General features: G+C 43.3%; 1 protein-coding gene across 1 annotated transcript in view; it reads right to left on the bottom strand.

Moving 5' to 3' along the window:
• Positions 1–4,059: 4,059 nt before the first annotated feature.
• LOC117522357 (autophagy-related protein 23-like) overlaps positions 4,060–22,776 on the bottom strand; it is a 57,538-nt gene continuing 38,821 nt past the window's right edge. The window contains exons 12-13 of the mRNA XM_034183755.1: positions 20,795–21,209; positions 4,060–5,898 (exon numbers count right to left, since the gene is read on the bottom strand). Coding sequence (XP_034039646.1) covers positions 4,216–5,898; positions 20,795–21,209 — 2,098 coding nt within the window. The 3' untranslated portion in view covers positions 4,060–4,215. The remainder of the gene's footprint in view (positions 5,899–20,794; positions 21,210–22,776) is intronic.

Below are 22,776 nucleotides of genomic sequence, written 5' to 3'. Positions count from 1 at the left end.
GGTCAGGTGAAATCACTGCTGGTAGGGCACCCTCTAGTCTATGAGCCAGCAACTTAGCCAGAATCTTGACATCAGTATTTAATAAAGATATAGGCCTGTAGGAGGCACAATCCTTATCCTTCTTTAGCAACAAAGAAATACAAGCCTGATAGCAAGAGGGGGGAAGTTCCCCAGACTCATGCGAGTTAGCAAAGACTAAACATAGAAAGGGGGAAAGTTCGTCTGAGAAGCTTTTAAAAAATTCAGATGGAAACCCATCAGGCCCAGGTGATTTCCCTGACTGCATCGATGATATGGCTGCATTGATTACTTCTTTGGTAATGGGCGCCTCAAGATTAAGCCTAGTGTCTGAAGGAAGAGAAGGCATATCCAAGGATTTAAAAAACGCCTCCATATCATTCAGGCCGGCAGTAGAGTCGGATGTGTACAGGTTTGAATAGAACAGTTTAAATTTATCATTAATTACCTTCTGATCTGATGTAGTGTCCCCACTGTCTGTCCTGACACCCGCTATAAGTTGCTGTGTCCCCTCATTCTTACGTGATAATTCAGTGAATTTAAAGTCAGTTCCAGAATCCCACGCGTTCACATTTGGAGGTGAAGGAGCTCGTACCGTTTCGTGTTCGGTGTGGAGCCGCTGGGTTTCAGTCACTCCGATAACACGACTTGTTGATTGCAGTGGCTTTAATTTGAAAACTAAATAATAAAAAAAAAAATACAGGTTACAGCTTTAAAATCAAATATACAATCCATCATCCAGCAGAACGCTGGAGTGAGACACGCGGCACATCGGTTCGCGCTCCCTGTTGCTCTCCCGCCTCCCCACAGCACCGCTCTCTGTCCGGCTCTCTCGTTTCTTATCTCCCGTCTTGCTCCTGTCAGGTTTCTCCCTCCTCTCCTCTTTACCGTGGTGGTGACTCCGCGCTGTGTCATCTTCTTCCCTGCTCCTCCTCCACTCCCTCTCTGAATGCTCCTTCCTCCCCTCCTTTTTCCCGTGTCCTTCCCCCTCCATCTCCCTTTTGGATTCTCTTGCTTCGTTTTTTCTTCTCTCTTGTTTACTTCTCTCCATCTCAGCTCTCCAGTCCCTCACTCCCCTCTCTCCCTGTGCACTCCTCTAGCTCTCCATCCCATCACTCTCTTTTTTGGTCCATCTCTCCATATCTTTGCTTCCTCTCTCACTCCTGCTAACAAATCCCCAGACAGCAAAGACCATTAAACATATACAACTATCAATACAGCAACACCAAACACACACAAACAAACAATAATCACATAATATGAACAATGTTAATACAGTACAGTTAAAGAGAGGGAAGCAGGGGGAAGGAGAGAAGGGGGAGGAAAAAAAAAGGGGGAGCTGGGGCTACTCGGAGACAATAGTAGTGGATTTATTAAAAAATGTCATGAAAGGTTGCCATACTTTAGAAAATTTGTTTTCTGAACCACGGACAGTATATCTAATTTTTTCCAAATCCATACAGGACATAATATCCCTTATCCAATGAGTATGAGAGGGAGGAATAGGGTCTTTCCACCTCAGCATAACAGCTCTTCTAGCGAGTAACATTGAGAAAGACAGCATTCTAAGCTTGAAGCCTGGCAGGTCGAGATCTGGGGCAACCCCAAAGATGGCAGAGACAGGGTTTGGCTTGACATGACACTGCAAGACTTCAGAAACTGTAAGAAAGACTGACTTCCAAAAATTGGCCAGGGAGGGACACGACCAATACATGTGCAATAGTGAAGCAGGTGCACACCTACATTTTTCACAGGTTGGATCCACGTTCGGGTACATGTGTGCCAATTTAACCTTGGATAAGTGCACACGATGAACCACTTTAAATTGTAAGAATGCATGCCAAACACACATTGAGGAGGAGTGCACCTGGTTCAAAATAGAATCCCATACCTCATCCGAGAGATTTGAATTAAGATCCTGTTCCCATACAGTTTTAATAGCAGCCAATGAGGGGCAGTGTAATTTGGCAATTAAGTTATAAAGTTTAGACAATACATCTCTCACTGTAGGGTTAACTGATAGGAACTCATCTAACGGGTTGTCAGGGGGTTTCATTGGAAATTGTGGTGTCATACTCTGCACATAATGCCTGACCTGTAAAAATCTAAAGAACTGAGTAGATGAGATTCCAAATTTTGTAGTCAGCTGAGCAAAACTAGAGAAATGGTTATCCGAATATAAGTCGGTAAAGAATTTTAAGCCCCTTTTATGCCAAGTATTAAAAGCAGCATCAGCCACAGATGGAACAAACAAGTGATTAGCTGCAATTGGACTCAGAAGTGAAAAAGCCTGGAGACCCAAAGCCCTTCTAAATTGGGTCCAAATTTTCAAGGACTGCTTAACCACTGGGCATCCATGCACTGAGGACCCAGAAAGGGGAAGAGGTACACCCAAGAAAGCAGACAAAGAAGCTCCTGTACCAACAGCAGGGGCCTCCATAGTGACCCAGACCAGGGACAGAGGTTCCAGATGAAAGTGCCTCCAAAACAACATACATCTAATGTTCACAGCCCAATAGTAGTGCTGAAAGTTAGGCAAGGCCATTCCTCCCACCTGCTTAGGCCGTTGATGGAAAGCCTTTCTCAGTCTTGGATGCCTGCCATTCCAGATAAAAGAGAGGATTAAGGAGTCCAAAGATTTAAAGAACGATTTTGGAATCAAAATAGGAAGACACTGAAAAAAAATAAAGAAATTTAGGAAGCAGCATCATTTTCACCGAATTTATTCTGCCCAAAAGAGACAGTAACAGTGGGGACCATTTAGAAAGAAGCTGTTTTGATTGATCAAATAATGGAAGAAAATTATTCTTGAACAGATCACAAAAACGTCTAGTAACACACACCCCCAGGTATTTGAATTGTTCAGTAACAACTTTCAGAGGAAAACTTCTGTAATTGAGACATACAGCCTCCTTATTAATCAAAAATAGCTCACTCTTATTTAAATTGAGTTTGTATCCAGCGAATCTACTAAATTTATCCAACATATCAAGTACCACTGGCAAAGAATTAAGTGGGTCAGAGATATACAAAACCAAGTCGTCTGCATATAGTGAAACTTTATGCTCAAGCCCGCCTCTGAAGATGCCCTGTGCCTCCCTACTACTACGAATTGCAATAGCAAGTGGCTCGATAGTTAGGGTAAAGAGGAGAGCGCTCAAAGGACAACGCTGCCTCACTCCACGATACAGTCTGAAATATTCTGAGCACCGACCATTAGTAAGTACTGAGGCTGCAGGGCTCACGTACAACAGTTTAACCCAAGACTGAAATAAAGGACCAAAACCAAATTTCTTTAAAGTAAAAAACAAATATTCCCACTCAACTCTATCGAATGCCTTTTCTGCATCCATAGACACTAGACATTCAACTACATGGCAACCAGGTGTATAAATAATGTTGAACAAATGCCGAATATTATAAAACAAATGACGATTTTTAACAAATCCGGTTTGGTCAGGTGAAATCACTGCTGGTAGGGCACCCTCTAGTCTATGAGCCAGCAACTTAGCCAGAATCTTGACATCAGTATTTAATAAAGATATAGGCCTGTAGGAGGCACAATCCAATGGGTCCTTATCCTTCTTTAGCAACAAAGAAATACAAGCCTGATAGCAAGAGGGGGGAAGTTCCCCAGACTCATGCGAGTTAGCAAAGACTAAACATAAAAAGGGGGAAAGTTCGTCTGAGAAGCTTTTAAAAAATTCAGATGGAAACCCATCAGGCCCAGGTGATTTCCCTGACTGCATCGATGATATGGCTGCGTTGATTTCTTCTTTGGTAATGGGCGCCTCAAGATTAAGCCTAGTGTCTGAAGGAAGAGAAGGCATATCCAAGGATTTAAAAAACGCCTCCATATCATTCAGGCCGGCAGTAGAGTCGGATGTGTACAGGTTTGAATAGAACAGTTTAAATTTATCATTAATTACCTTCTGATCTGATGTAGTGTCCCCACTGTCTGTCCTGACACCCGCTATAAGTTGCTGTGTCCCCTCATTCTTACGTGATAATTCAGTGAATTTAAAGTCAGTTCCAGAATCCCACGCGTTCACATTTGGAGGTGAAGGAGCTCGTACCGATTCGTGTTCGGTGTGGAGCCGCTGGGTTTCAGTCACTCCGATAACACGACTTGTTGATTGCAGTGGCTTTAATTTGAAAACTAAATAAATAAAAAAAATACAGGTTACAGCTTTAAAATCAAATATACAATCCATCATCCAGCAGAACGCTGGAGCGAGACACGCGGCGCATCGGTTCGCGCTCCCTGTTGCTCTCCCGCCTCCCCACAGCACCGCTCTCTGTCCGGCTCTCTCGTTTCTTATCTCCCGTCTTGCTCCTGTCAGGTTTCTCCCTCCTCTCCTCTTTACCGTGGTGGTGACTCCGCGCTGTGTCATCTTCTTCCCTGCTCCTCCTCCACTCCCTCTCTGAATGCTCCTTCCTCCCCTCCTTTTTCCCGTGTCCTTCCCCCTCCATCTCCCTTTTGGATTCTCTTCCTTCGTTTTTTCTTCTCTCTTGTTTACTTCTCTCCATCTCAGCTCTCCAGTCCCTCACTCCCCTCTCTCCCTGTGCACTCCTCCAGCTCTCCATCCCATCACTCTCTTTTTTGGTCCATCTCTCCATATCTTTGCTTCCTCTCTCACTCCTGCTCCCGTATCCGCTGCTACTCCCCCTCTCCTCCTCTTTTGCGTCGCTCCTGCTCCCGTGCCTGCTAGTATTCCATCTCTCTTCCTCTTTTGCATCGCTCCTGCTCCCCTGCCTGTTGGTATTCCTTCTCTCTTCCTCTTTTGCATTGCTCCTGCTGGTATTCCATCTCTCTTCCTCTTTTGCATCGTTCCTGCTCCCATGCCTGCTGGTATTCCATCTCTCTTCCTCTTTTGCGCTGCTCCTGCTCCCGTGCCTGCTCGTATTTCCTCTCTCCTCCTCTTTCTTCTCACTCCCGCTCCTACTCCCTTTCTCCTCCTCTTTTTTCCCTACTATCCTCTCAGTCAACCAGTTTCTTTCTTTCTCTCTGCTGCTCTTGCCACCTTTCTTGCTCTTCACCCGCTCTGAACTCCCATCCTCCATCCGTTTATGCTCCTTCTGTTCTTTTCCATTCTTGTTCTCCGCCGCCTCTTTCTTCTTGTCTTTCTTAACTTTTTGTTCGTATATTTCCTCTTTTGAGGGTTTCTCTGCTTTGCTCTTCTTCTTGCTCCGTTCTTTCTCGTCATCAGAAATCTTCTCTCCTTTGTCTTTTGAACTCTTCTCTGTTGCAGAATCACTTTCTCCCGTACCCTCATCTTTGTTCTTACTTTTCTCCATTTTTTTCTCCTTCTTGCTTTCATTCTCTTTAACCTTTTGGACTTCCTCAATCCTCTTGTCCAGCTTCTCCTCCATAAGGTCCAACTCTTGCTCCAGTTCAGCCAGTTTCACCGGGTCAGACTCCAAATCGTCGTCCACCTCTTCCTCCACCTCCTGAATTTCTTCATATTCTTCCACCTCGATGCCGTCCATGGTCTTCTGCAGTTGCGTCTTCACCTTATTCAACTCGAGGAGGCCATCCTGAAGGTCTCGACATACCTCCCTGATCTTGGTGGCGAACTTGGTTTTGGCCCCCTTGCGGAGCTCGTGGGAGTCCTTGGCCAGGAAAAAGACATCCAGGGCCAGGAAGAGGGCTGACATGACCCCTGTGGTGATGCTGATGGCCTGCACAGCTTTGGCGGCTCCTCCCGCCGCACCCAGGACCTGCACGGTGCTGATCAGCTTGTCCGTGTTGATCATGAGGTCCTTCCCAGCACGGCCGCCCTCCTTCACCACGTGTTTGATGTTGTGGTTGAGAGCTTTCTTGGCTGCGCTCTCTGAGAACTTGTCAAAGTCCCACTCCTGCAGTGTGTCCATGCCTTCCTGTGCGCAGAGACATGAGCAGAGAGTTAAAACTCAGAAGAAGTTAAATGACCACAACAGACCACACAGTGGAATGATCATTTTAGACCCGAGTTAACAAGATCCCACTCAGCACTGGAACTTAATGAGCCTTTTCAGCAAAATTATGCGTTCAAGTTACCTCCGGACGAGATGATCTAACTCTCTCTGTGACACTTGTCTTTGCCTTCATTTAATGTTTATTTATGAACAATATCGTTGTGTCACAGATAGTTCCCTCTTGACTCCACTGTAAGCAAACCTACACAAACCAAAGCTTCATAAAAGTCAGACTCAGCTAATAAACGCTTCAAAATTGTGTCCTCAGTACCGATGGCACTACAGGTAGTACAAAAAGCACTATTACCACATTGTCTAAATTTGGTTTGAACTTTGTAGAGATGCTTCGGTTCTTGGGCCTTAATTTGAAGACCAACTGTTGTTCATTTCAAAGTGATTTCTAGACAGAAACACGCGCTGAATTTAGCAGTCTGAGTGCATCCACCGTGGCTCACTCAAACACTTTTCTGATCAGAGATGAGAAAAGTGACTGAGTGCTGGCTGCATTGTTGACCAATCAAAACACAGCTCTGTCATGCCTGCACAAAACAACGGCGTGGCCCGTGTGGGATACAAGTGTAAGAGATTAATTTAGGAATGGAAATCATATTTCAGGAGCTCGACTTGATGGGGAGTAATTATAAATTGCATCTTGAAGGATTTCAGGCCCCCGTGTGCTCCTGTCAGTTATGCATGAATTGTGACACCTAACTGAGGTTCACGTACTGCCAATTTAAAACAAATAAAATACTTCAGATATTTAACTGATGTTCCATCTATGATATTTTGCCAAAGTGGTGAATAATTATGCTGCTTTCTGTCAGTGGAATGCACAGAGAACTGCTTTTCAGCGCACTTTACGCAGACACAGCATATCAGTCAAGATCAACCCTCACACACTCATGAAACCAACGGGTAGGGTGTGTGTGTGTGTGTGTGTATGTCAAAGTGTGACACAGGATAAGTATTTTAGTTATTTTTTAATTACAGTAATTTGATTGTGGGTTTCTTTTTATGTCGTGCCTCAAAAAAAGTTTTCATTCAAAGTTTTTGTAGCCTTCACGTGAACGTGATTAACATGCGGCAATGAGTGTAACGATCTGGAGTTGCACTATAATCTACTCTGCTCAGCGTAGAAACGTGCAGAACTGTGGTCTACCACGTGTTACACGTGTAGAAATTTGTTTTTAAAGAAACAAAGACAACGTGAACCATTAACACTTTAAATATGCCCAAAGTTTGAAACAAATGATTTCTTTATTCTGTGGCATCTCATCTCCTGAAACAGCAGTCTGTCAAGTGCAGCATGATAACACCCAGGTGTCAAAACACAATATACAGGCGCAATCTAAATAAGTATTACAAGGACCTAATGTCCTTTTGATCCTTGTGATACTCCTAAATCTCATTGTGTGTTGTAAATTTCACCTATCAACATGTTCAATACCCATAATTTTGTGCACTCGGGTGGACACACCTCAAATTGCATATGGAACTGCTAATGTTTAAATGGACAATAAACACTATTTTGCACATTGAAAAGATGCTATCCTCACCCATGCATGTTAATACGCTAAAGGTGCTATGGTTTTTGCATGTTTTTACACAAGCAAACTTTCAATAAATCAGACTCTTTATGATCACATATCACTGGCAAATCAAATATATTATACTACAATACTCAACATGAAGCAAGCAAAATCTAGCAATAGCATAGTTGATAGCTAACACATAGCACAAGTGCATTTAAGATGAGATAAACTTTATTGATCCCACAGCTGGGAAAATCACTTGTTGCAGCAGCAAGACTTGTACAATAGTAAAGGAAAGAAAAATATTTACATTGAAGAAACATGACTAAAGTATACTGCAATGTTTGATGGATTAACTGAAAAATGAATATGTGTATAGATATGGTAAAATTATTGCACAGGATAAATTGCACAGTTGTGCGTGTAATAGAGCACAAAAGGTGGTGGTAGACATAGTTAACAGTGCAAAATCAACAGGTGGTTCTGGTGCTGAAAACATTTTGAGGTATTATACAGTCTGACTGCAGTTGGAATAAATGACCTGCAGAGGCATTCTGTTTTGCACTGAGGGTGCAGCAATCTATTATGTTGCGTTTACATACAGGCAGGATGCGTTATGAATGTCATTCTTGGCACATTCTTGACATTCTTAACATGAGTTAACGCATCTGAATAGGTTTCTTAATAGCACGTGTTGGTGCATGATATTCGTGATTTTTGTGGAGCATGTTTTTGGCTGTCAAAAAAAAAAAATCTTCCACAGAATTTCACGCACCACCCTCATTTCGCCTCATGTTGGGGAGGTCGCAACTGAGCGTGTTGATCCATTTTGATTAGTGGTGATCCTTAACAGAGCGTGACAGCGTTCTTCTCTGACATGTGCACAATTAAACCCTGCTGCACTGCATTCAGTTTTATTGCTGCAGTATGCTGAAGAAGGACAGTGATGCCAAGTCGACTAAAAGTTTTGTTTCAGTGCTCATCAGCGCGCTCCTGCAGGTGTTCCATCTACTGCTGCTGCTGTACCTGTTGTTTGGGAAAACGCATGAGACAAGAGCTGCATGGAGCCACACATCTGTCTCCTCCTCCTCTTTTTGGTTTTTGCTGTGGATTTTGAGGAGCAATCTGGAACGATCTGAATTGTTCAACAGCTGATGGATGAATATAGGCAGGGGTCGAAATCAGTGGTGTGCACAGTTCCGATAATCCGATAACCGATAATTATCGAAGATAATGTTTTCATTATCGGATTATATTTTTAGATAACTTTAAAAACCATTATCGGACTAATTATCTTTGGATAAATTTCCGTCCGATAATTTTTAGCCCATTAACTTAGTAAACAAAGTTGAACAGCTACAAACATTTTTAAAATTTAAAATCAGTTGAGCACCTACCTGTTAAAAGCTTCATAGCAGATGTGTATTTCCACCTTCTGCAAACAGAAGAGAGCTGCATCTAAAAGAAACCGCTATATCCTCTGCAGGCAAAGGAGAACTGGTCACCAAAAAAAAAACAAAAAACTCATTTCTTTTAACCTCATATTGATACGAGGGCTATATCACCCAAGTCATCCAGAGGCATACATTTTTAACTTATGGTTCAAATTTTAACCAAACTAAATTCGGACAAATTATTTAAAATTACTATCATGTCTCAAGTTTTATAAAGTGAAAATATCAGATATATGTTTTAGTTTTAAAGTATTGCACTAATTTTTAAGGTTTTAGTGAGCACATGCTGTGCCCAGCAGTGCATTATGGGTAGGAGGGTAATCTCAGTACGTTCAAGACAGGACAAATGCATTTTAGACACTCTGATCAGGCTCTACAGACAACAGCATTAAACTCTAGTGCCTAAAACTCTCGTGAATATATTCTCTGGGTTTATAGATGTTGTTATTGTGTTTGCGTTTGTTAAATTCCACGCATCTTAAATGTAGCAGACATGGAGTATCTGGAATTTTGTTTTGGCAAGTTTTCACGGTCTCTACTGCCATCTACTGGCCAGTAGTGTTTCATGGCAGTATTCGTCCTGAAGCTGGGTAGACACTGTATGATATTTTTTAATCACTGTACTCGGTTTCAGTTCAAACTGTACCATAGAACCGCACAGCATAAACGTTCAGAGCGCACGATTTATGTTCTCACACACATTGTACGTTCAAAAACCACACATCGGATTCATGTTTCCAGAAGCAAAACATAAACAGAAGCTTTTTTTCAAACTTAATTTACAAAAACTCTCAATGGGAGACATCAAAATTTTAAAAAACAAACAAACAAACAAAAAACATTACAAGACAGCTCTGCGGTGTTTGCACAGGCACAGTGCGAGAGGATGGATGCTTGTAGCTCTTCAGCAGCGGGATACCCTCACGACGGCTGACCAGAATAATATCAAACAGGCTTGATTTTCATCTGACCATATGATCACCGATCAGGAGGTGGTCGTGAGATGTTAAACGCAGCTCGTTACTCCATGTATACTACATGATGCAGGACGCACGATTAACCTGAAACTCGGTGCGATCCAAAAAATTCTCGCACGAATGAAAAATCATCTGAAAAAGGGCCAAAACTTGCACAGTGTAAACCCAGCTGAAGTACTGAACATCTGACACTGGTTATATCAGACAGTTATCTAATTACAACTTGGCTTTTTTTTTTTTTTTTTTTTGAAAATGCCTTTTTTTTACACAAATAAAAAAATGGAATGTTTTACACACACATTTATCTGTAAACACCAACACACGTCACATTAACGTGTTGGTTTACATAATGAATGAGTCAAACCAATCAGTGTTAGCTGAGGCACATTTTACCCAGAATCCTTTGCGATCTGTCTGTGTTTGTTACAAAACTTCAGAATTAGTGCATTATTCAACATTAAAAGTTATATTGATTGATTGATATGTTATATTTTAACTTTGTACAAATGACAGAATTGACATTAATGGAGGTATTCTATCAGTATTCATTTGATGTATACACCAAACCATAACTCAGCACTGCTTTATTTTCCAAGACCTCCTCCGCCTCATGGCATCATTGTGATTGAGTAGAGAGTTGAGCTTCATAGCTCCCCTCAGCTTGCTTCTGTGCTGGAAGCCATGTAGTAAACAGGAGCTTCCAGCAGGGGGCAGGATGCACAAAGACAGAAGTGCTGACTCATTGTTTGGATCTGTTGTCCCTTTTAATGCTTCCAAAAGCGATCGTGGTGTCACAACTCAAAATCAGCTTGGTAGTAGTTGCAAGTGTACCGGAGACAATACTGGAATTTATCGGTTAATCTATAACTTCCGATACATTTTTGGGTGGTTTATCGGTTTATCTTTATCAAAGATAACTTTTAAGTTATCTGATTATCTATCAATCAATTTCAATCAATCAATTTTATTTATGTAGCGCCAAATCACAACAAACAGTTGCCCCAAGGCGCCTTATATTGTAAGGCAAGGCCATACAATAATTACATAAAAACCCTAACGGTCAAAATGACCCCCTGTGAGCAAGCACTTGGCGACAGTGGGAAGGAAAAACTCCCTTTTAACAGGAAGAAACCTCCAGCACAACCAGGCTCAGGGAGGGGCAGTCTTCTGCTGGGACTGGTTAGGGCTGAGGGAGAGAACCAGGAAAAAAACATGCTGTGGAGGGGAGCAGAGATCAATCACTAATGATTAAATGCAGAGTGATGCATACAGAGCAAAAAGAGAAAGAAACACTCAGTGCATCATGGGAAACCCCCAGCAGTCTAAGTCTATAGCAGCATAACTAAGGGATGGTTCAGGGTCACCTGATCCAGCCCTAACTATAAGCTTTAGCAAAAAGGAAAGTTTTAAGCCTAATCTTAAAAGTAGAGAGGGTGTCTGTCTCCCTGATCTGAATTGGGAGCTGGTTCCACAGGAGAGGAGCCTGAAAGCTGAAGGCTCTGCCTCCCATTCTACTCTTACAAACCCTAGGAACTACAAGTAAGCCTGCAGTCTGAGTGCGAAGCGCTCTACTGGGGTGATGTGGTACTATGAGGTCCCTAAGATAAGATGGGACCTGATTATTCAAAACCTTATAAGTAAGAAGAAGAATTTTAAATTCTATTCTAGAATTAACAGGAAGCCAATGAAGAGAGGCCAATATGGGTGAGATATGCTCTCTCCTTCTAGTCCCCGTTAGTACTCTAGCTGCAGCATTTTGAATTAAGTGAAGGCTTTTCAGGGAACTTTTAGGACAACCTGATAATAATGAATTACAATAGTCCAGCCTAGAGGAAATAAATGCATGAATTAGTTTTTCAGCATCACTCTGAGACAAGACCTTTCTGATTTTAGAGACAGTAATTTAGTAATGCTGTTTCTGTACTATGATGAATTCTAAAACCTGACTGAAACTCTTCAAATAGACCATTCCTCTGCAGATGATCAGTTAGCTGTTTTACAACTACCCTTTCAAGAATTTTTGAGAGAAAAGGAAGGTTGGAGATTGGTCTATAATTAGCTAAGATGGCTGGGTCAAGTGATGGCTTTTTAAGTAATGGTTTAATTACTGCCACCTTAAAAGCCTGTGGTACATAGCCAACTAATAAAGATAGATTGATCATATTTAAGACCGAAGCATTAAATAATGGTAAGGCTTCCTTGAGCAGCCTGGTAGGAATGGGGTCTAATAAACATGTTGATGGTTTGGACGAAGTAACTAATGAAAATAACTCAGACAGAACAATCTGAGAGAAAGAGTCTAACCAAATACCGGCATCACTGAAAGCAGCCAAAGATAACGATACGTCTTTGGGATGGTTATGAGTAATTTTTTCTCTAATAGTTAAAATTTTATTAGCAAAGAAAGTCATGAAGTCATTACTAGTTAAAGTTAAAGGAATACTCGGCTCAATAGAGCTCTGACTCTTTGTCAGCCTGGCTACAGTGCTGAAAAGAAACCTGGGGTTGTTCTTATTTTCTTCAATTAGTGATGAGTAGTAAGATGTCCTAGCTTTACGGAGGGCTTTTTTTATAGAGCAACAGACTCTTTTTCCAGGCTAAGTGAAGATCTTCTAAATTAGTGAGACGCCATTTCCTCTCCAACTTATGGGTTATCTGCTTTAAGCTGCGAGTTTGTGAGTTATACCACGGAGTCAGGCACTTCTGATATAAAGCTCTCTTTTTCAGAGGAGCTACAGCATCCAAAGTTGTCTTCAATGAGGATGTAAAACTACTGACAAGATACTCTATCTCACTTACAGAGTTTAGGTAGCTACTCTGCACTGTGTTGGTATATGGCATTAGAGAACATAAAGAAGGAATCATATCCTTAAACCTAGTTACAGCGCTTTCTGAAAGACTTCTACTGTAATGAAACTTATTCCCCACTGCTGGGTAGTCCATCAGAGTAAATGTAAATGTTATTAAGAAATGATCAAACAGAAGGGAGTTTTCAGGGAATACTGTTAAGTCTTCAATTTCCATACCATAAGTCAGAACAAGATCTAAGATATGATTAAAGTGGTGGGTGGACTCATTTACATTTTGAGCAAAGCCAATTGAGTCTAATAATAGATTAAATGCAGTGTTGAGGCTGTCATTCTCAGCATCTGTGTGGATGTTAAAATCGCCCACTATAATTATCTTATCTGAGCTAAGCACTAAGTCAGACAAAAGGTCTGAAAATTCACAGAGAAACTCACAGTAACGACCAGGTGGACGATAGATAATAACAAATAAAACTGGTTTTTGGGACTTCCAATTTGGATGGACAAGACTAAGAGTCAAGCTTTCAAATGAATTAAAGCTCTGTCTGGGTTTTTGATTAATTAATAAGCTGGAATGGAAGATTGCTGCTAATCCTCCGCCTCGGCCCGTGCTACGAGCGTTCTGGCAGTTAGTGTGACTCGGGGGTGTTGACTCATTTAAACTAACATATTCATCCTGCTGTAACCAGGTTTCTGTAAGGCAGAATAAATCAATATGTTGATCAATTATTATATCATTTACTAACAGGGACTTAGAAGAGAGAGACCTAATGTTTAATAGACCACATTTAACTGTTTTAGTCTGTGGTGCAGTTGAAGGTGCTATATTATTTTTTCTTTTTGAATTTTTATGCTTAAACAGATTTTTGCTGGTTATTGGTGGTCTGGGAGCAGGCACCGTCTCTACGGGGATGGGGTAATGAGGGGATGGCAGGGGGAGAGAAGCTGCAGAGAGGTGTGTAAGACTACAACTCTGCTTCCTGGTCCCAACCCTGGATAGTCAGGGTTTGGAGGATTTAAGAAAATTGGCCAGATTTCTAGAAATGAGAGCTGCTCCATCCTAAGTGGGATGGATGCCGTCTCTCCTAACAAGACCAGGTTTTCCCCAGAAGCTTTGCCAATTATCTATGAAGCCCACCTCATTTTTTGGACACCACTCAGACAGCCAGCAATTCAAGGAGAACATGCGGCTAAACATGTCACTCCCGGTCCGATTGGGGAGGGGCCCAGAGAAAACTACAGAGTCCGACATTGTTTTTGCAAAGTTACACACCGATTCAATGTTAATTTTAGTGACCTCCAATTGGCGTACCCGGGTGTCATTACTGCCGACGTGAATTACAATCTTACCAAATTTACACTTAGCCTTAGCCAGCAGTTTCAAATTTCCTTCAATGTCGCCTACTCTGGCCCCCGGAAGACAATTGACTATGGTTGCTGGTGTCGCTAACTTCACATTTCTCAAAACAGAGTCGCCAATAACCAGAGTTTGATCCTCGGCGGGTGTGTTGTCGAGTGGGGAAAAACGGTTAGAAATGTGAACGGGTTGGCGGTGTACACGGGGCTTCTGTTTAGGGCTACGCTTCCTCCTCACAGTCACCCAGTCGGCCTGCTTTCCCGGCTGCTCGGGATCTGCCAGAGGGAAACTAACGGCGGCTAAGCTACCTTGGTCCGCACCGACTACAGGGACCTGGCTAGCTGTAGAATTTTCCACGGTGCGGAGCCGAGTCTCCAATTCGCCCAGCCTGGCCTCCAAAGCTACGAATAAGCTACACTTATTACAAGTACCGTTACTGCTAAAGGAGGCCGGCAAATAACTAAACATTTCACACCCAGAGCAGAAAAGTGCGGGAGAGACAGGAGAAGCCGCCATGCTAAACCGGCTAAGAGCTAGTAGCTGTGCTAAGCTAGTGGATTCCTACAAACACACAAAGTGAATAATGTGTAAATAATTTAGAGGTGATTCAGCAGAAGGAGTGCTTTAGTTAAGGCATGTGAAGATTACACTGTGAAACAAATCGTAATCTAGATAACTAGATCAATCTAACTGCGCAGATTAAACAGCTAACAGATACAGAAAAACACCGCTGTGCTCCAGAACAGGAAGTGATACAATACCGCAGTGAGAGCCAACCACCAGTAGAGGCAAGCAAGAGTCTTGTTATCGAAGTTAATTTTTTGGTTATCTGTGCCCACCACTGGTCAAAATACATTTTTTAACCTACTTGCACTGGTGCTAGTAACAAAAAAAAAAAACAAAAAACAAACGTCACTTTCACACCGGGCCCACTTCGACTTGGTTCTTCCTGTGGCGTCATGACAACACAGGAATTTCTGCGTCAGGTGCGTGCAGCCTGGGGCAGAGAGGAAGTGAGAATGCAGCCTGCAGGTTCTCTGCACAGAGGAATCAGAGTGCACAGTTTGGCTTCAGACAGACTGTGCACTCTAACTTCTCTTCTAGTTTATATTTGTTCTTGTGCTGAGCTGCAGGTCTGCGCGCTGAGTTCTGTTATAGTTTATCTTTCCTCCTGGCCCTTCTTGTACAGGACATCTGTGTTGTGTGTCAGGTCCAGTTTGCTGTTAAGGTACACACTCAGGTATCTGTACTTCTGTGAACATCCAGGGCGATTCGCCCTGGATGTTCACAGGTACAATCTGAGGAGCCGTCCTTCTGAAGTCAGTCACCACCTCCTGTGTCTTGCTGGTGTTGATGCACAGGTGGTTCCATTCACACCTGGCCACAAAGTTGGTAATGACCTCCCTGTACTCCAGATCATCCACCTCAGACACACGTCCAATGATGGCTGTGTCATCGGAAAACTTCTGGAGGTGACAAGTGAAGTGTACAGCGTGAAGAGGAAAGGAGAGAGTGCTGTACCCTGCGGGGCCCCCGTGAGGCAGACTACCACATCAGACACACAGCCGCGAAGCCTCACATACTGCGGTCTGTTGGTGAGGTAGTCAGTGGTCCATGCAGCCAGGTGACAGTCTGCTCCAGCTCCTTCCAGCTTCCCTCTGAGCAGTGATGGGTGAATTATATTGAAGGCACTGGAGAAGTCAAAGAACATGACTCTCCCAGGGCTCTCCAGATGTGACTGTTCCAATTCTTGCATCAGTTATTGGACCGTAAAGCGATGTGCTCTATCAATCAATTAATCAATCAATTTTATTTATATAGCGCCAAATCACAACAAACAGTTGCCCCAAGGCGCTTTATATTGTAAGGCAAGGCCATACAATAATTACGGAAAAACCCCAACGGTCAAAACGACCCCCTGTGAGCAAGCACTTGGCAACAGTGGGAAGGAAAAACTCCCTTTTAACAGGAAGAAACCTCCAGCAGAACCAGGCTCAGGGAGGGGCAGTCTTCTGCTGGGACTGCTCTAGAACAACTGTGTTCTGATTTTAATGCAAGACACAGCGCAAACATTGTTTTGCTGGACATGATTTTGCTGCTGTTTTGTTTTATTTATTTCCTTATTTTTATGCACAGCGAGGCGGGGCATATAGCATCCAGGTTGTCCGCCCTTCCATCAGTTCGTCTGTCCGTCCGTCTGTTTATTATTCCAATCTCCAATGTTTTCATTGTATATCCCAGTTTACATCAAACACATAAGGCTTCAACCAAATAATCACCCCATGCACATATTACTGAACTTTGCATGGAAAATAATACTGCGTGCGGGGCATTTCGTGATAATGTCTCTAGTTAGTTTTGAGACGCCGCCATAATACCGTATACTGGGCCTATACAGGCCCAGTATACGGTATACTTGCTTTTTATTCTCCTTTTTTATTTTACTTTTATTGTTTTAAATACTTTAAGTGATTTTGCACTATTCGGGTTCACCTGGCTGTGGAAGCCTTCAGCTGAGGAGGGTTTAACGTCTTGTTTGTGATAGAAGGGATGCTTGAAGCGGAGCTAGCCTTGTAGCTAGTTTCAGAGTTAGCACTCTGCTAGTGGCTAAAAGACTTCAGCTCGATTTAGACCTTGGGTTTATTGGATTTCTACAGTGGCCTTCAATCACGTACTAGCGTTAACAACACCTCCTTCAATGAGGTGAACAAACGGGTCAACTAGTCAGCATTATTGATGCTATCTGAGCCAGCTAGCAGTTGCTGGAGAAATAGTTTTATGAAGCTTGTTTATATTTGAGTACGCAGATTTGGGGCTTTATTGTTTATTTATCAGCCGGTGGTGGTTCTGGAAAGCCAAAGTCTAAAAGTGTTGGACTGGAAGCGCTGATCATTTGCAGCTGGACCGGAGCACTAATGGTGACATGAATTTTTACTGCTTTATTATCATCCACCTAAGAGTAAAAGATGTCTGGCATTTTGCCATTTTACACCTGTCTGCTTGTTTTGCTCTTCTTCTGTATGATAGCGGTGCACCCAACACAGTGGTGGATTGCCCTAGTGCGGGTAATAATGCTTTGCCACCTCTTGAGCCCCTACCACAGGGCAAAGTTTTGTCCTCTGCTGCAGCCACTCCTAAACCACTGCAAACACTTGCTTCTATCATCATTAACCATAAGAAATGTAAGATTACTCGTTCATCATCACTGTTCATGCTACAAGGAGGGGACCTTGAGACTAATCCCGGGCCACCCAAATACCAATATCAGGTCTGTGGTAAAGCTGTCCGCTGTGGCCAAAAAGCAATACAGTGGGACAGTTGAGATGACTGGCTGCATGCTGAGTGCACGGTGATGCCTACAGCAATTTACCAGACTTTGGCCAATAATAGCATGTCGTGGATTTGCTGTACATGTGGTTTACCCAACTTCCACTCTTCCATCTTTGACAGCACTATAAGTGACATGGCTGACAGCAACAGATTTGATAGTTTGTCTTCTTCATTGAATCAGAGTATTGGGTCACCTGTTGCTGTCTCCTCTCCTCACTCTAGCTGTTCTAGAAGGCGGCCGCCTCCGAGGAAGCTGAAATGCATGGCCGTTAACTGTAGGAGCGCTAAGATCTCAGAATAAGCAGTCGGAGCTTTTATTACTCTGTGTGACACACAAACTTGATGTTGTGTTCGGCACTGAGTCACATCTTGACAGCTCCTTTTCTAGTGATGAGGTATTTCCACCAGCTTTTGATGTCTATTGTAGGGACCGAGTTGCTGGAGGTGGCAGTGTTTTTCTTTTGGTGAATTGAGATCTAATTTCATCGGTGTATGGGCCAGGATTACCATCCGAGGTCACCGACCTCTTTATCTTGGTTCATTTTATAGACAACCTACAGCAGACCCCCACAATATTAATGAGCTTGATCTGTCCCTTGCTAAACTGCCAAGTCAAAGATTGCCTAACACCTTATATCATGGGACTTTAATGTCCCTGATATTGACTGGAGAGGGCCCACCATTAAACCATCTCTGCAGTATGGTTATGTGGTGAATGAGTCGCTACCCAATTCGGTCCAAGAGGCCAGCCTTATTCAAGTTAATCCATATACATTTTGGATCTGGTATTTACCACCACACCTGATCTTGTATCCATAGTCTCGACAGCTCCTGGAATGAGTGGCCATGAGGTTGTTTTGACCACCATCAACCTTAAACCCAGGCCAGTGTGCTTGACTTTTCTGCAAACTCCCAGAAAGCATCTCTGGAGAAAAGATTCTGGTCTTATGTGAAGGCAAGATGAGGTGACTCCACTGGAATAACCGTCCTCAAGGATGGTGATCGAGAGATATCCAACAGCAAAGAGCAAGCGGAGATTCTCAATTGCTAGTACCAATCAGTGTTTACTCCACCACATCTGACATCAGTACCTGACCTGGGCCAGAGTCCTCATATCACCATGCCTGACATCACTTTTACCACCGAGGATATAGAGAAATTTCTGAAGGACATTAATCCAAAGAAAGCTACTGGACCTGATGCTATCCCAGCTTGCATCCTTAAAGAAGCAGCCTCAGAGACTGCTCTGACACTGCAAGTGATCTTCCAGCAGTCTTGGAAGACAGGGGAGGTACCATCTGACTGGAGGTGAGTGAACATTGTTGCCATCTTTAAGAAGGGAAGCTGTACTATATCAGCTAATTATCGGTCAGTAACCCTCATCTCAATCCCGTGCAAGCTTATAGAATACATTGTCTTCTCTAGCATCATGAAGCACTGTGATAGACATGGAATTTTGAAGCATTGCCAACATGGTTTCCGTAGGCAGCACTCTTGCGAGACTCAGCTTCTTATCACCTTAGACAAACTCCATAGATGTCTAAACAACAACATCCAGTTAGATGTTTTGTTTCTTGACTTCTCAAAGGCTTTCAACAAGGTTGATCACCGTCGCTTGATCCATAAACTTGCTTGTTGCTTGATCCATAAACTTGCTTGTTATGGGATAAGAGGATTCTCCAATATCTGGATCTTGGATGGCTTGCAGACCACATACAGGCTGTTGTTGGAGGTGAGCGCTCTTCCAATGCCAGTGTTACCTCTGGAGTGCCTCAAGGTACAGTCTCGGGCCCTCTCCTATTCTTATTGTGCATTAATGATATAGGAGAGGGGTCACCAGTTGATACTCATAGGTTTCAGACCGATTTGACCTCTCTTGAGAACTGGTTTCACACATGGAGGATGACTTTCAATATCAACAAATGCTACAAGTTGTCAGTTACATGAAAATGACATCCTTACAGTACTAGATATCAAATTGACAACAAACTGCTGACTGATGTCCCCCACAAGCTCTATCTTTGGGGTTGAATTCCAACACGACCTTAAGTGGGATCAGCATATTCAGAACATCTCCTCAAAGGCTAGTGGTGTATTAAGCTTCTTGCGGAAGTATTTGTCATCTTGCCCACCTATGGTGAAGGAACAGGCATACTTCACATTGGTATGGCCACAATTACAGTATGCAAGTGCTTCCTGGGACCCTTATCTCATTAAAGACAAGGCTAAGCTTGAGATGGTCCAGCACCTAGCAGCCAGATTCGTTTGTAACGAATATAGGAGGGAACCAGGAATTATTATGAACCTTTATCACACCCTGGAGTGGCAGCCACTGGAGCATAGGAGGGCAGTAAGGCGACTTGTTATGCTGCACAGAATAATCAACAAACAAGTTGCAGTGCCCCTTCCAACGTACATTCTGCCTGCTACCTGTACTGGGAGGAGGAAGCAGGACTTCATCCATCAACTGACCAGTAACAGCAGAGCTTCTTTCCACAGACAGTTGTTGCTTGGAACCAATTACTGGCCAATATTAGATCATTACCCCTAGAGGAGTTTAAGACTGATGTTGCTTCAGTTCTCCTGGCATCAAAATGTTAGAACTGGACTGCACAGTTTTTAGCTATTTTAGTTTGTATATGTGATTTTAATTTTAGTTTGTGCTCTTTTTTGCCGAAAGTAGGGAGATGTTGTCACCTTTTAGGTGCTCAGTGTGATGCCCACCGGCAGTTACTGAGGATGGCTGTAGATGTAGCCAATGACCTGTGCAGCAGGTAGATGACAGCGTCTTCCACAGCGATGCCAAGTTGGTCCGCAAACTGCACGGGCTCCATCTCTGTTCACCAGGTGTCTGGGGTGGGTGAGAGTAAACCTCTCCGAGGTCTTCATCATGTAAGAGGTTAAAGCCACTGGTCTGAAGTGGTTGGCCTCTCTAGGGTGTGCAGTCTTAGGAACTGGAACCACACCTGATGTTTTCCACAGGAGTGGAATTTTGTCCAGCCTGAGGCTCAGGTTGTAATATACAGAATCAGGGCCAAGTGCTTTCCTCGTATTGATCCTCCTTAGTTCCTTTCTCACGTGATTTGGGACGTGCACAATTCCATTTTGCAATTTACACAGTGTGAAAATTAAGACAGGGCACAGAAGGGTTGCATTTTAGGGATAACATGGCTTCAACCAGATTGTCATCTGTCACTGGCGTTAAGAACCAAGTGTGGTGTAGCCTGGTGCATTACCTGTACAACGGTGGAATTGTGAGCTAGTGTGATCATGTTGTAATTTCTTGTTCGGACAATCAGTGTGGTGTATTTCGACTGAAGTAGAAGGGTTGTGGTGCAAATAAAGAGACAGACCTTCTTACCTGTACGAACTCCAAACACTCTCTGATGTCTTTGATCTCTTCCTGGTAACTCTGGATCATCTTCTCCATATTCTTACGGTCCATGTTGGAGTGAACAGTGTCTGTAATGTTGGCTGTTGCCGAGGTGATGCTGCCTGCCGTTGCCACGCTGATGCCCACTGCTGTGACTATGATGGAGGTGCCAAACGTGAATGGCGCTAGGATGAGCCCAGTGATGGTGGCTATGCTGCCAGCTACACTGGCCACGCCTCCTCCCACAGCCGCCGACACGGTTTTCTTATGGAACTGGTCGGCTGCGTCAGCAAGAGCCAAAAGCTCCAGGATGCGCTGTTGCAAAGAGGCCCCCCTCTGGTTGAAAAGGTGAACAAACAGACGTGCCCCCATGTAGACACGATCGGCTGCCTCTTCCATAGCCCTAAAGAGACGGCAGCCATAAGGTCAGGAACGTCACAGGATAGAGCCCAATAAGGTCCCCAAAGTGTAGGGCATTAAACAAAATCTCCCACTCCCCCAACACCCAAAAAAGAAAACTTCTGTTCATATTTTCATTCTTTATTCCTACATGAATGTGCCTGAACCGTGCTGCAGAGTGATACAGGCCACAGGCCAGTTATGACTTCGATGAGGCCCCCCCAACTCAGCAAAATTAGTTGTTTTTTTTGGAAACCTCTGGGTATAACCAATAACCATTATTCTAAATGTTATCATTGGAAACAAAGGTATGCAATCCATGTTTTAAAACTCAATGAGACATACCATTCAACGAGGTTCCAGCTTTCACCATTGAACTCAAACATTCATTATTTGTGTACTGTTGAACATCAACAGAGCCTGACACCCCAAACACTACCACATGTTCTGCAGCATAAACATTCCACAGCATGCATGTGCACACATTAAAAACATATGCAATCCATCTAAAAAGCACAAACATGTTGCCTTAAGTTAATTTTCTGTTCACCCCAGTCCACAGTACAATATTTAACAGGTACAACATTAAAATAAATCCGAACTTTGCAAATATATGATGAAAACACATATTACGGGGTGGCATCTTGAAAACTAAAGTGGCGAACAGTTTTTTGTTGTTGTTGTTTGTTTGTTTTACAAAAAGTAGACCAAGAAGTACCACTGTGCCAAATTTGATGCTTGTATCAGAAAGTGAAAGTTTCTTAAGTTTCGTCTAGACACCCCAAAGCTGAAGGAAGTCTTGGCAGAAAACCAAAAAGCGCTAAAGCATGGCTGGGACAGCTAGCTGTCCTAAATATGACTAACTAGCACTTGGCTAATGGAGGAGTACTAATTCAGTTTTGATCCAACAATGTTTTAAGGAAACATCATGAACAAAACCAGCTGGTGTTTAATAAGTGTGTGTCTCATGAAGTTTACGGCTTCAGTCTCAGATTCCACAGTGTCCATGTCACAGGGGGTGCTCCAGTCAAGTCTCTGAGCATGCGCTGATGCCACGCCTCCACGACACCACAGAACTGCCTAGACTCCTGGATGGAAACCACTCAGGTCGACAACCAGTCCATCCACACATCTCTAAAATAATCATCTGTCAGCCTCAGCCAGGTGAAACGTGGACGCCACCTTCCTTCTCTGGGGTTAAACTACAACTGAACTGGCGACAGAAACTATGATTTAACGGGGGGGAAATGGGGATTCTCTTAGACTGGAGTTTCCTGCGACAAACATTTCCACTGTGGTGTGTTTCTCTGGGCGCGACCTCACACTTGAGGACCCCAGTGACTGGAGAAGACGAAGGACAGGCCCAGAATTCACCTAGCTGTGGCTTGGCTGGCTGCGGCTGCTATCCAGGACTTGGGCTGTTCTGAGATGTGGTGGGTTCTTTGTTGCGCTGCGCCACTGTTTGCTCACAGACTGCACCTGACCTCAGAGCACATCCTGACTTGAGCAATGATTCCTTTCATGTCCAAGAACAGAAAAAAGGATTCATTTTCTGTTTCCAGGAAGTGCAG

This window comes from Thalassophryne amazonica, chromosome 12, assembly GCF_902500255.1.
Source record: "Thalassophryne amazonica chromosome 12, fThaAma1.1, whole genome shotgun sequence".
Classification (NCBI taxonomy): domain Eukaryota; kingdom Metazoa; phylum Chordata; class Actinopteri; order Batrachoidiformes; family Batrachoididae; genus Thalassophryne; species Thalassophryne amazonica.
Note: the sequence above shows the minus strand (reverse complement) of the source record. Positions and strands in the feature narration are given on the sequence as shown.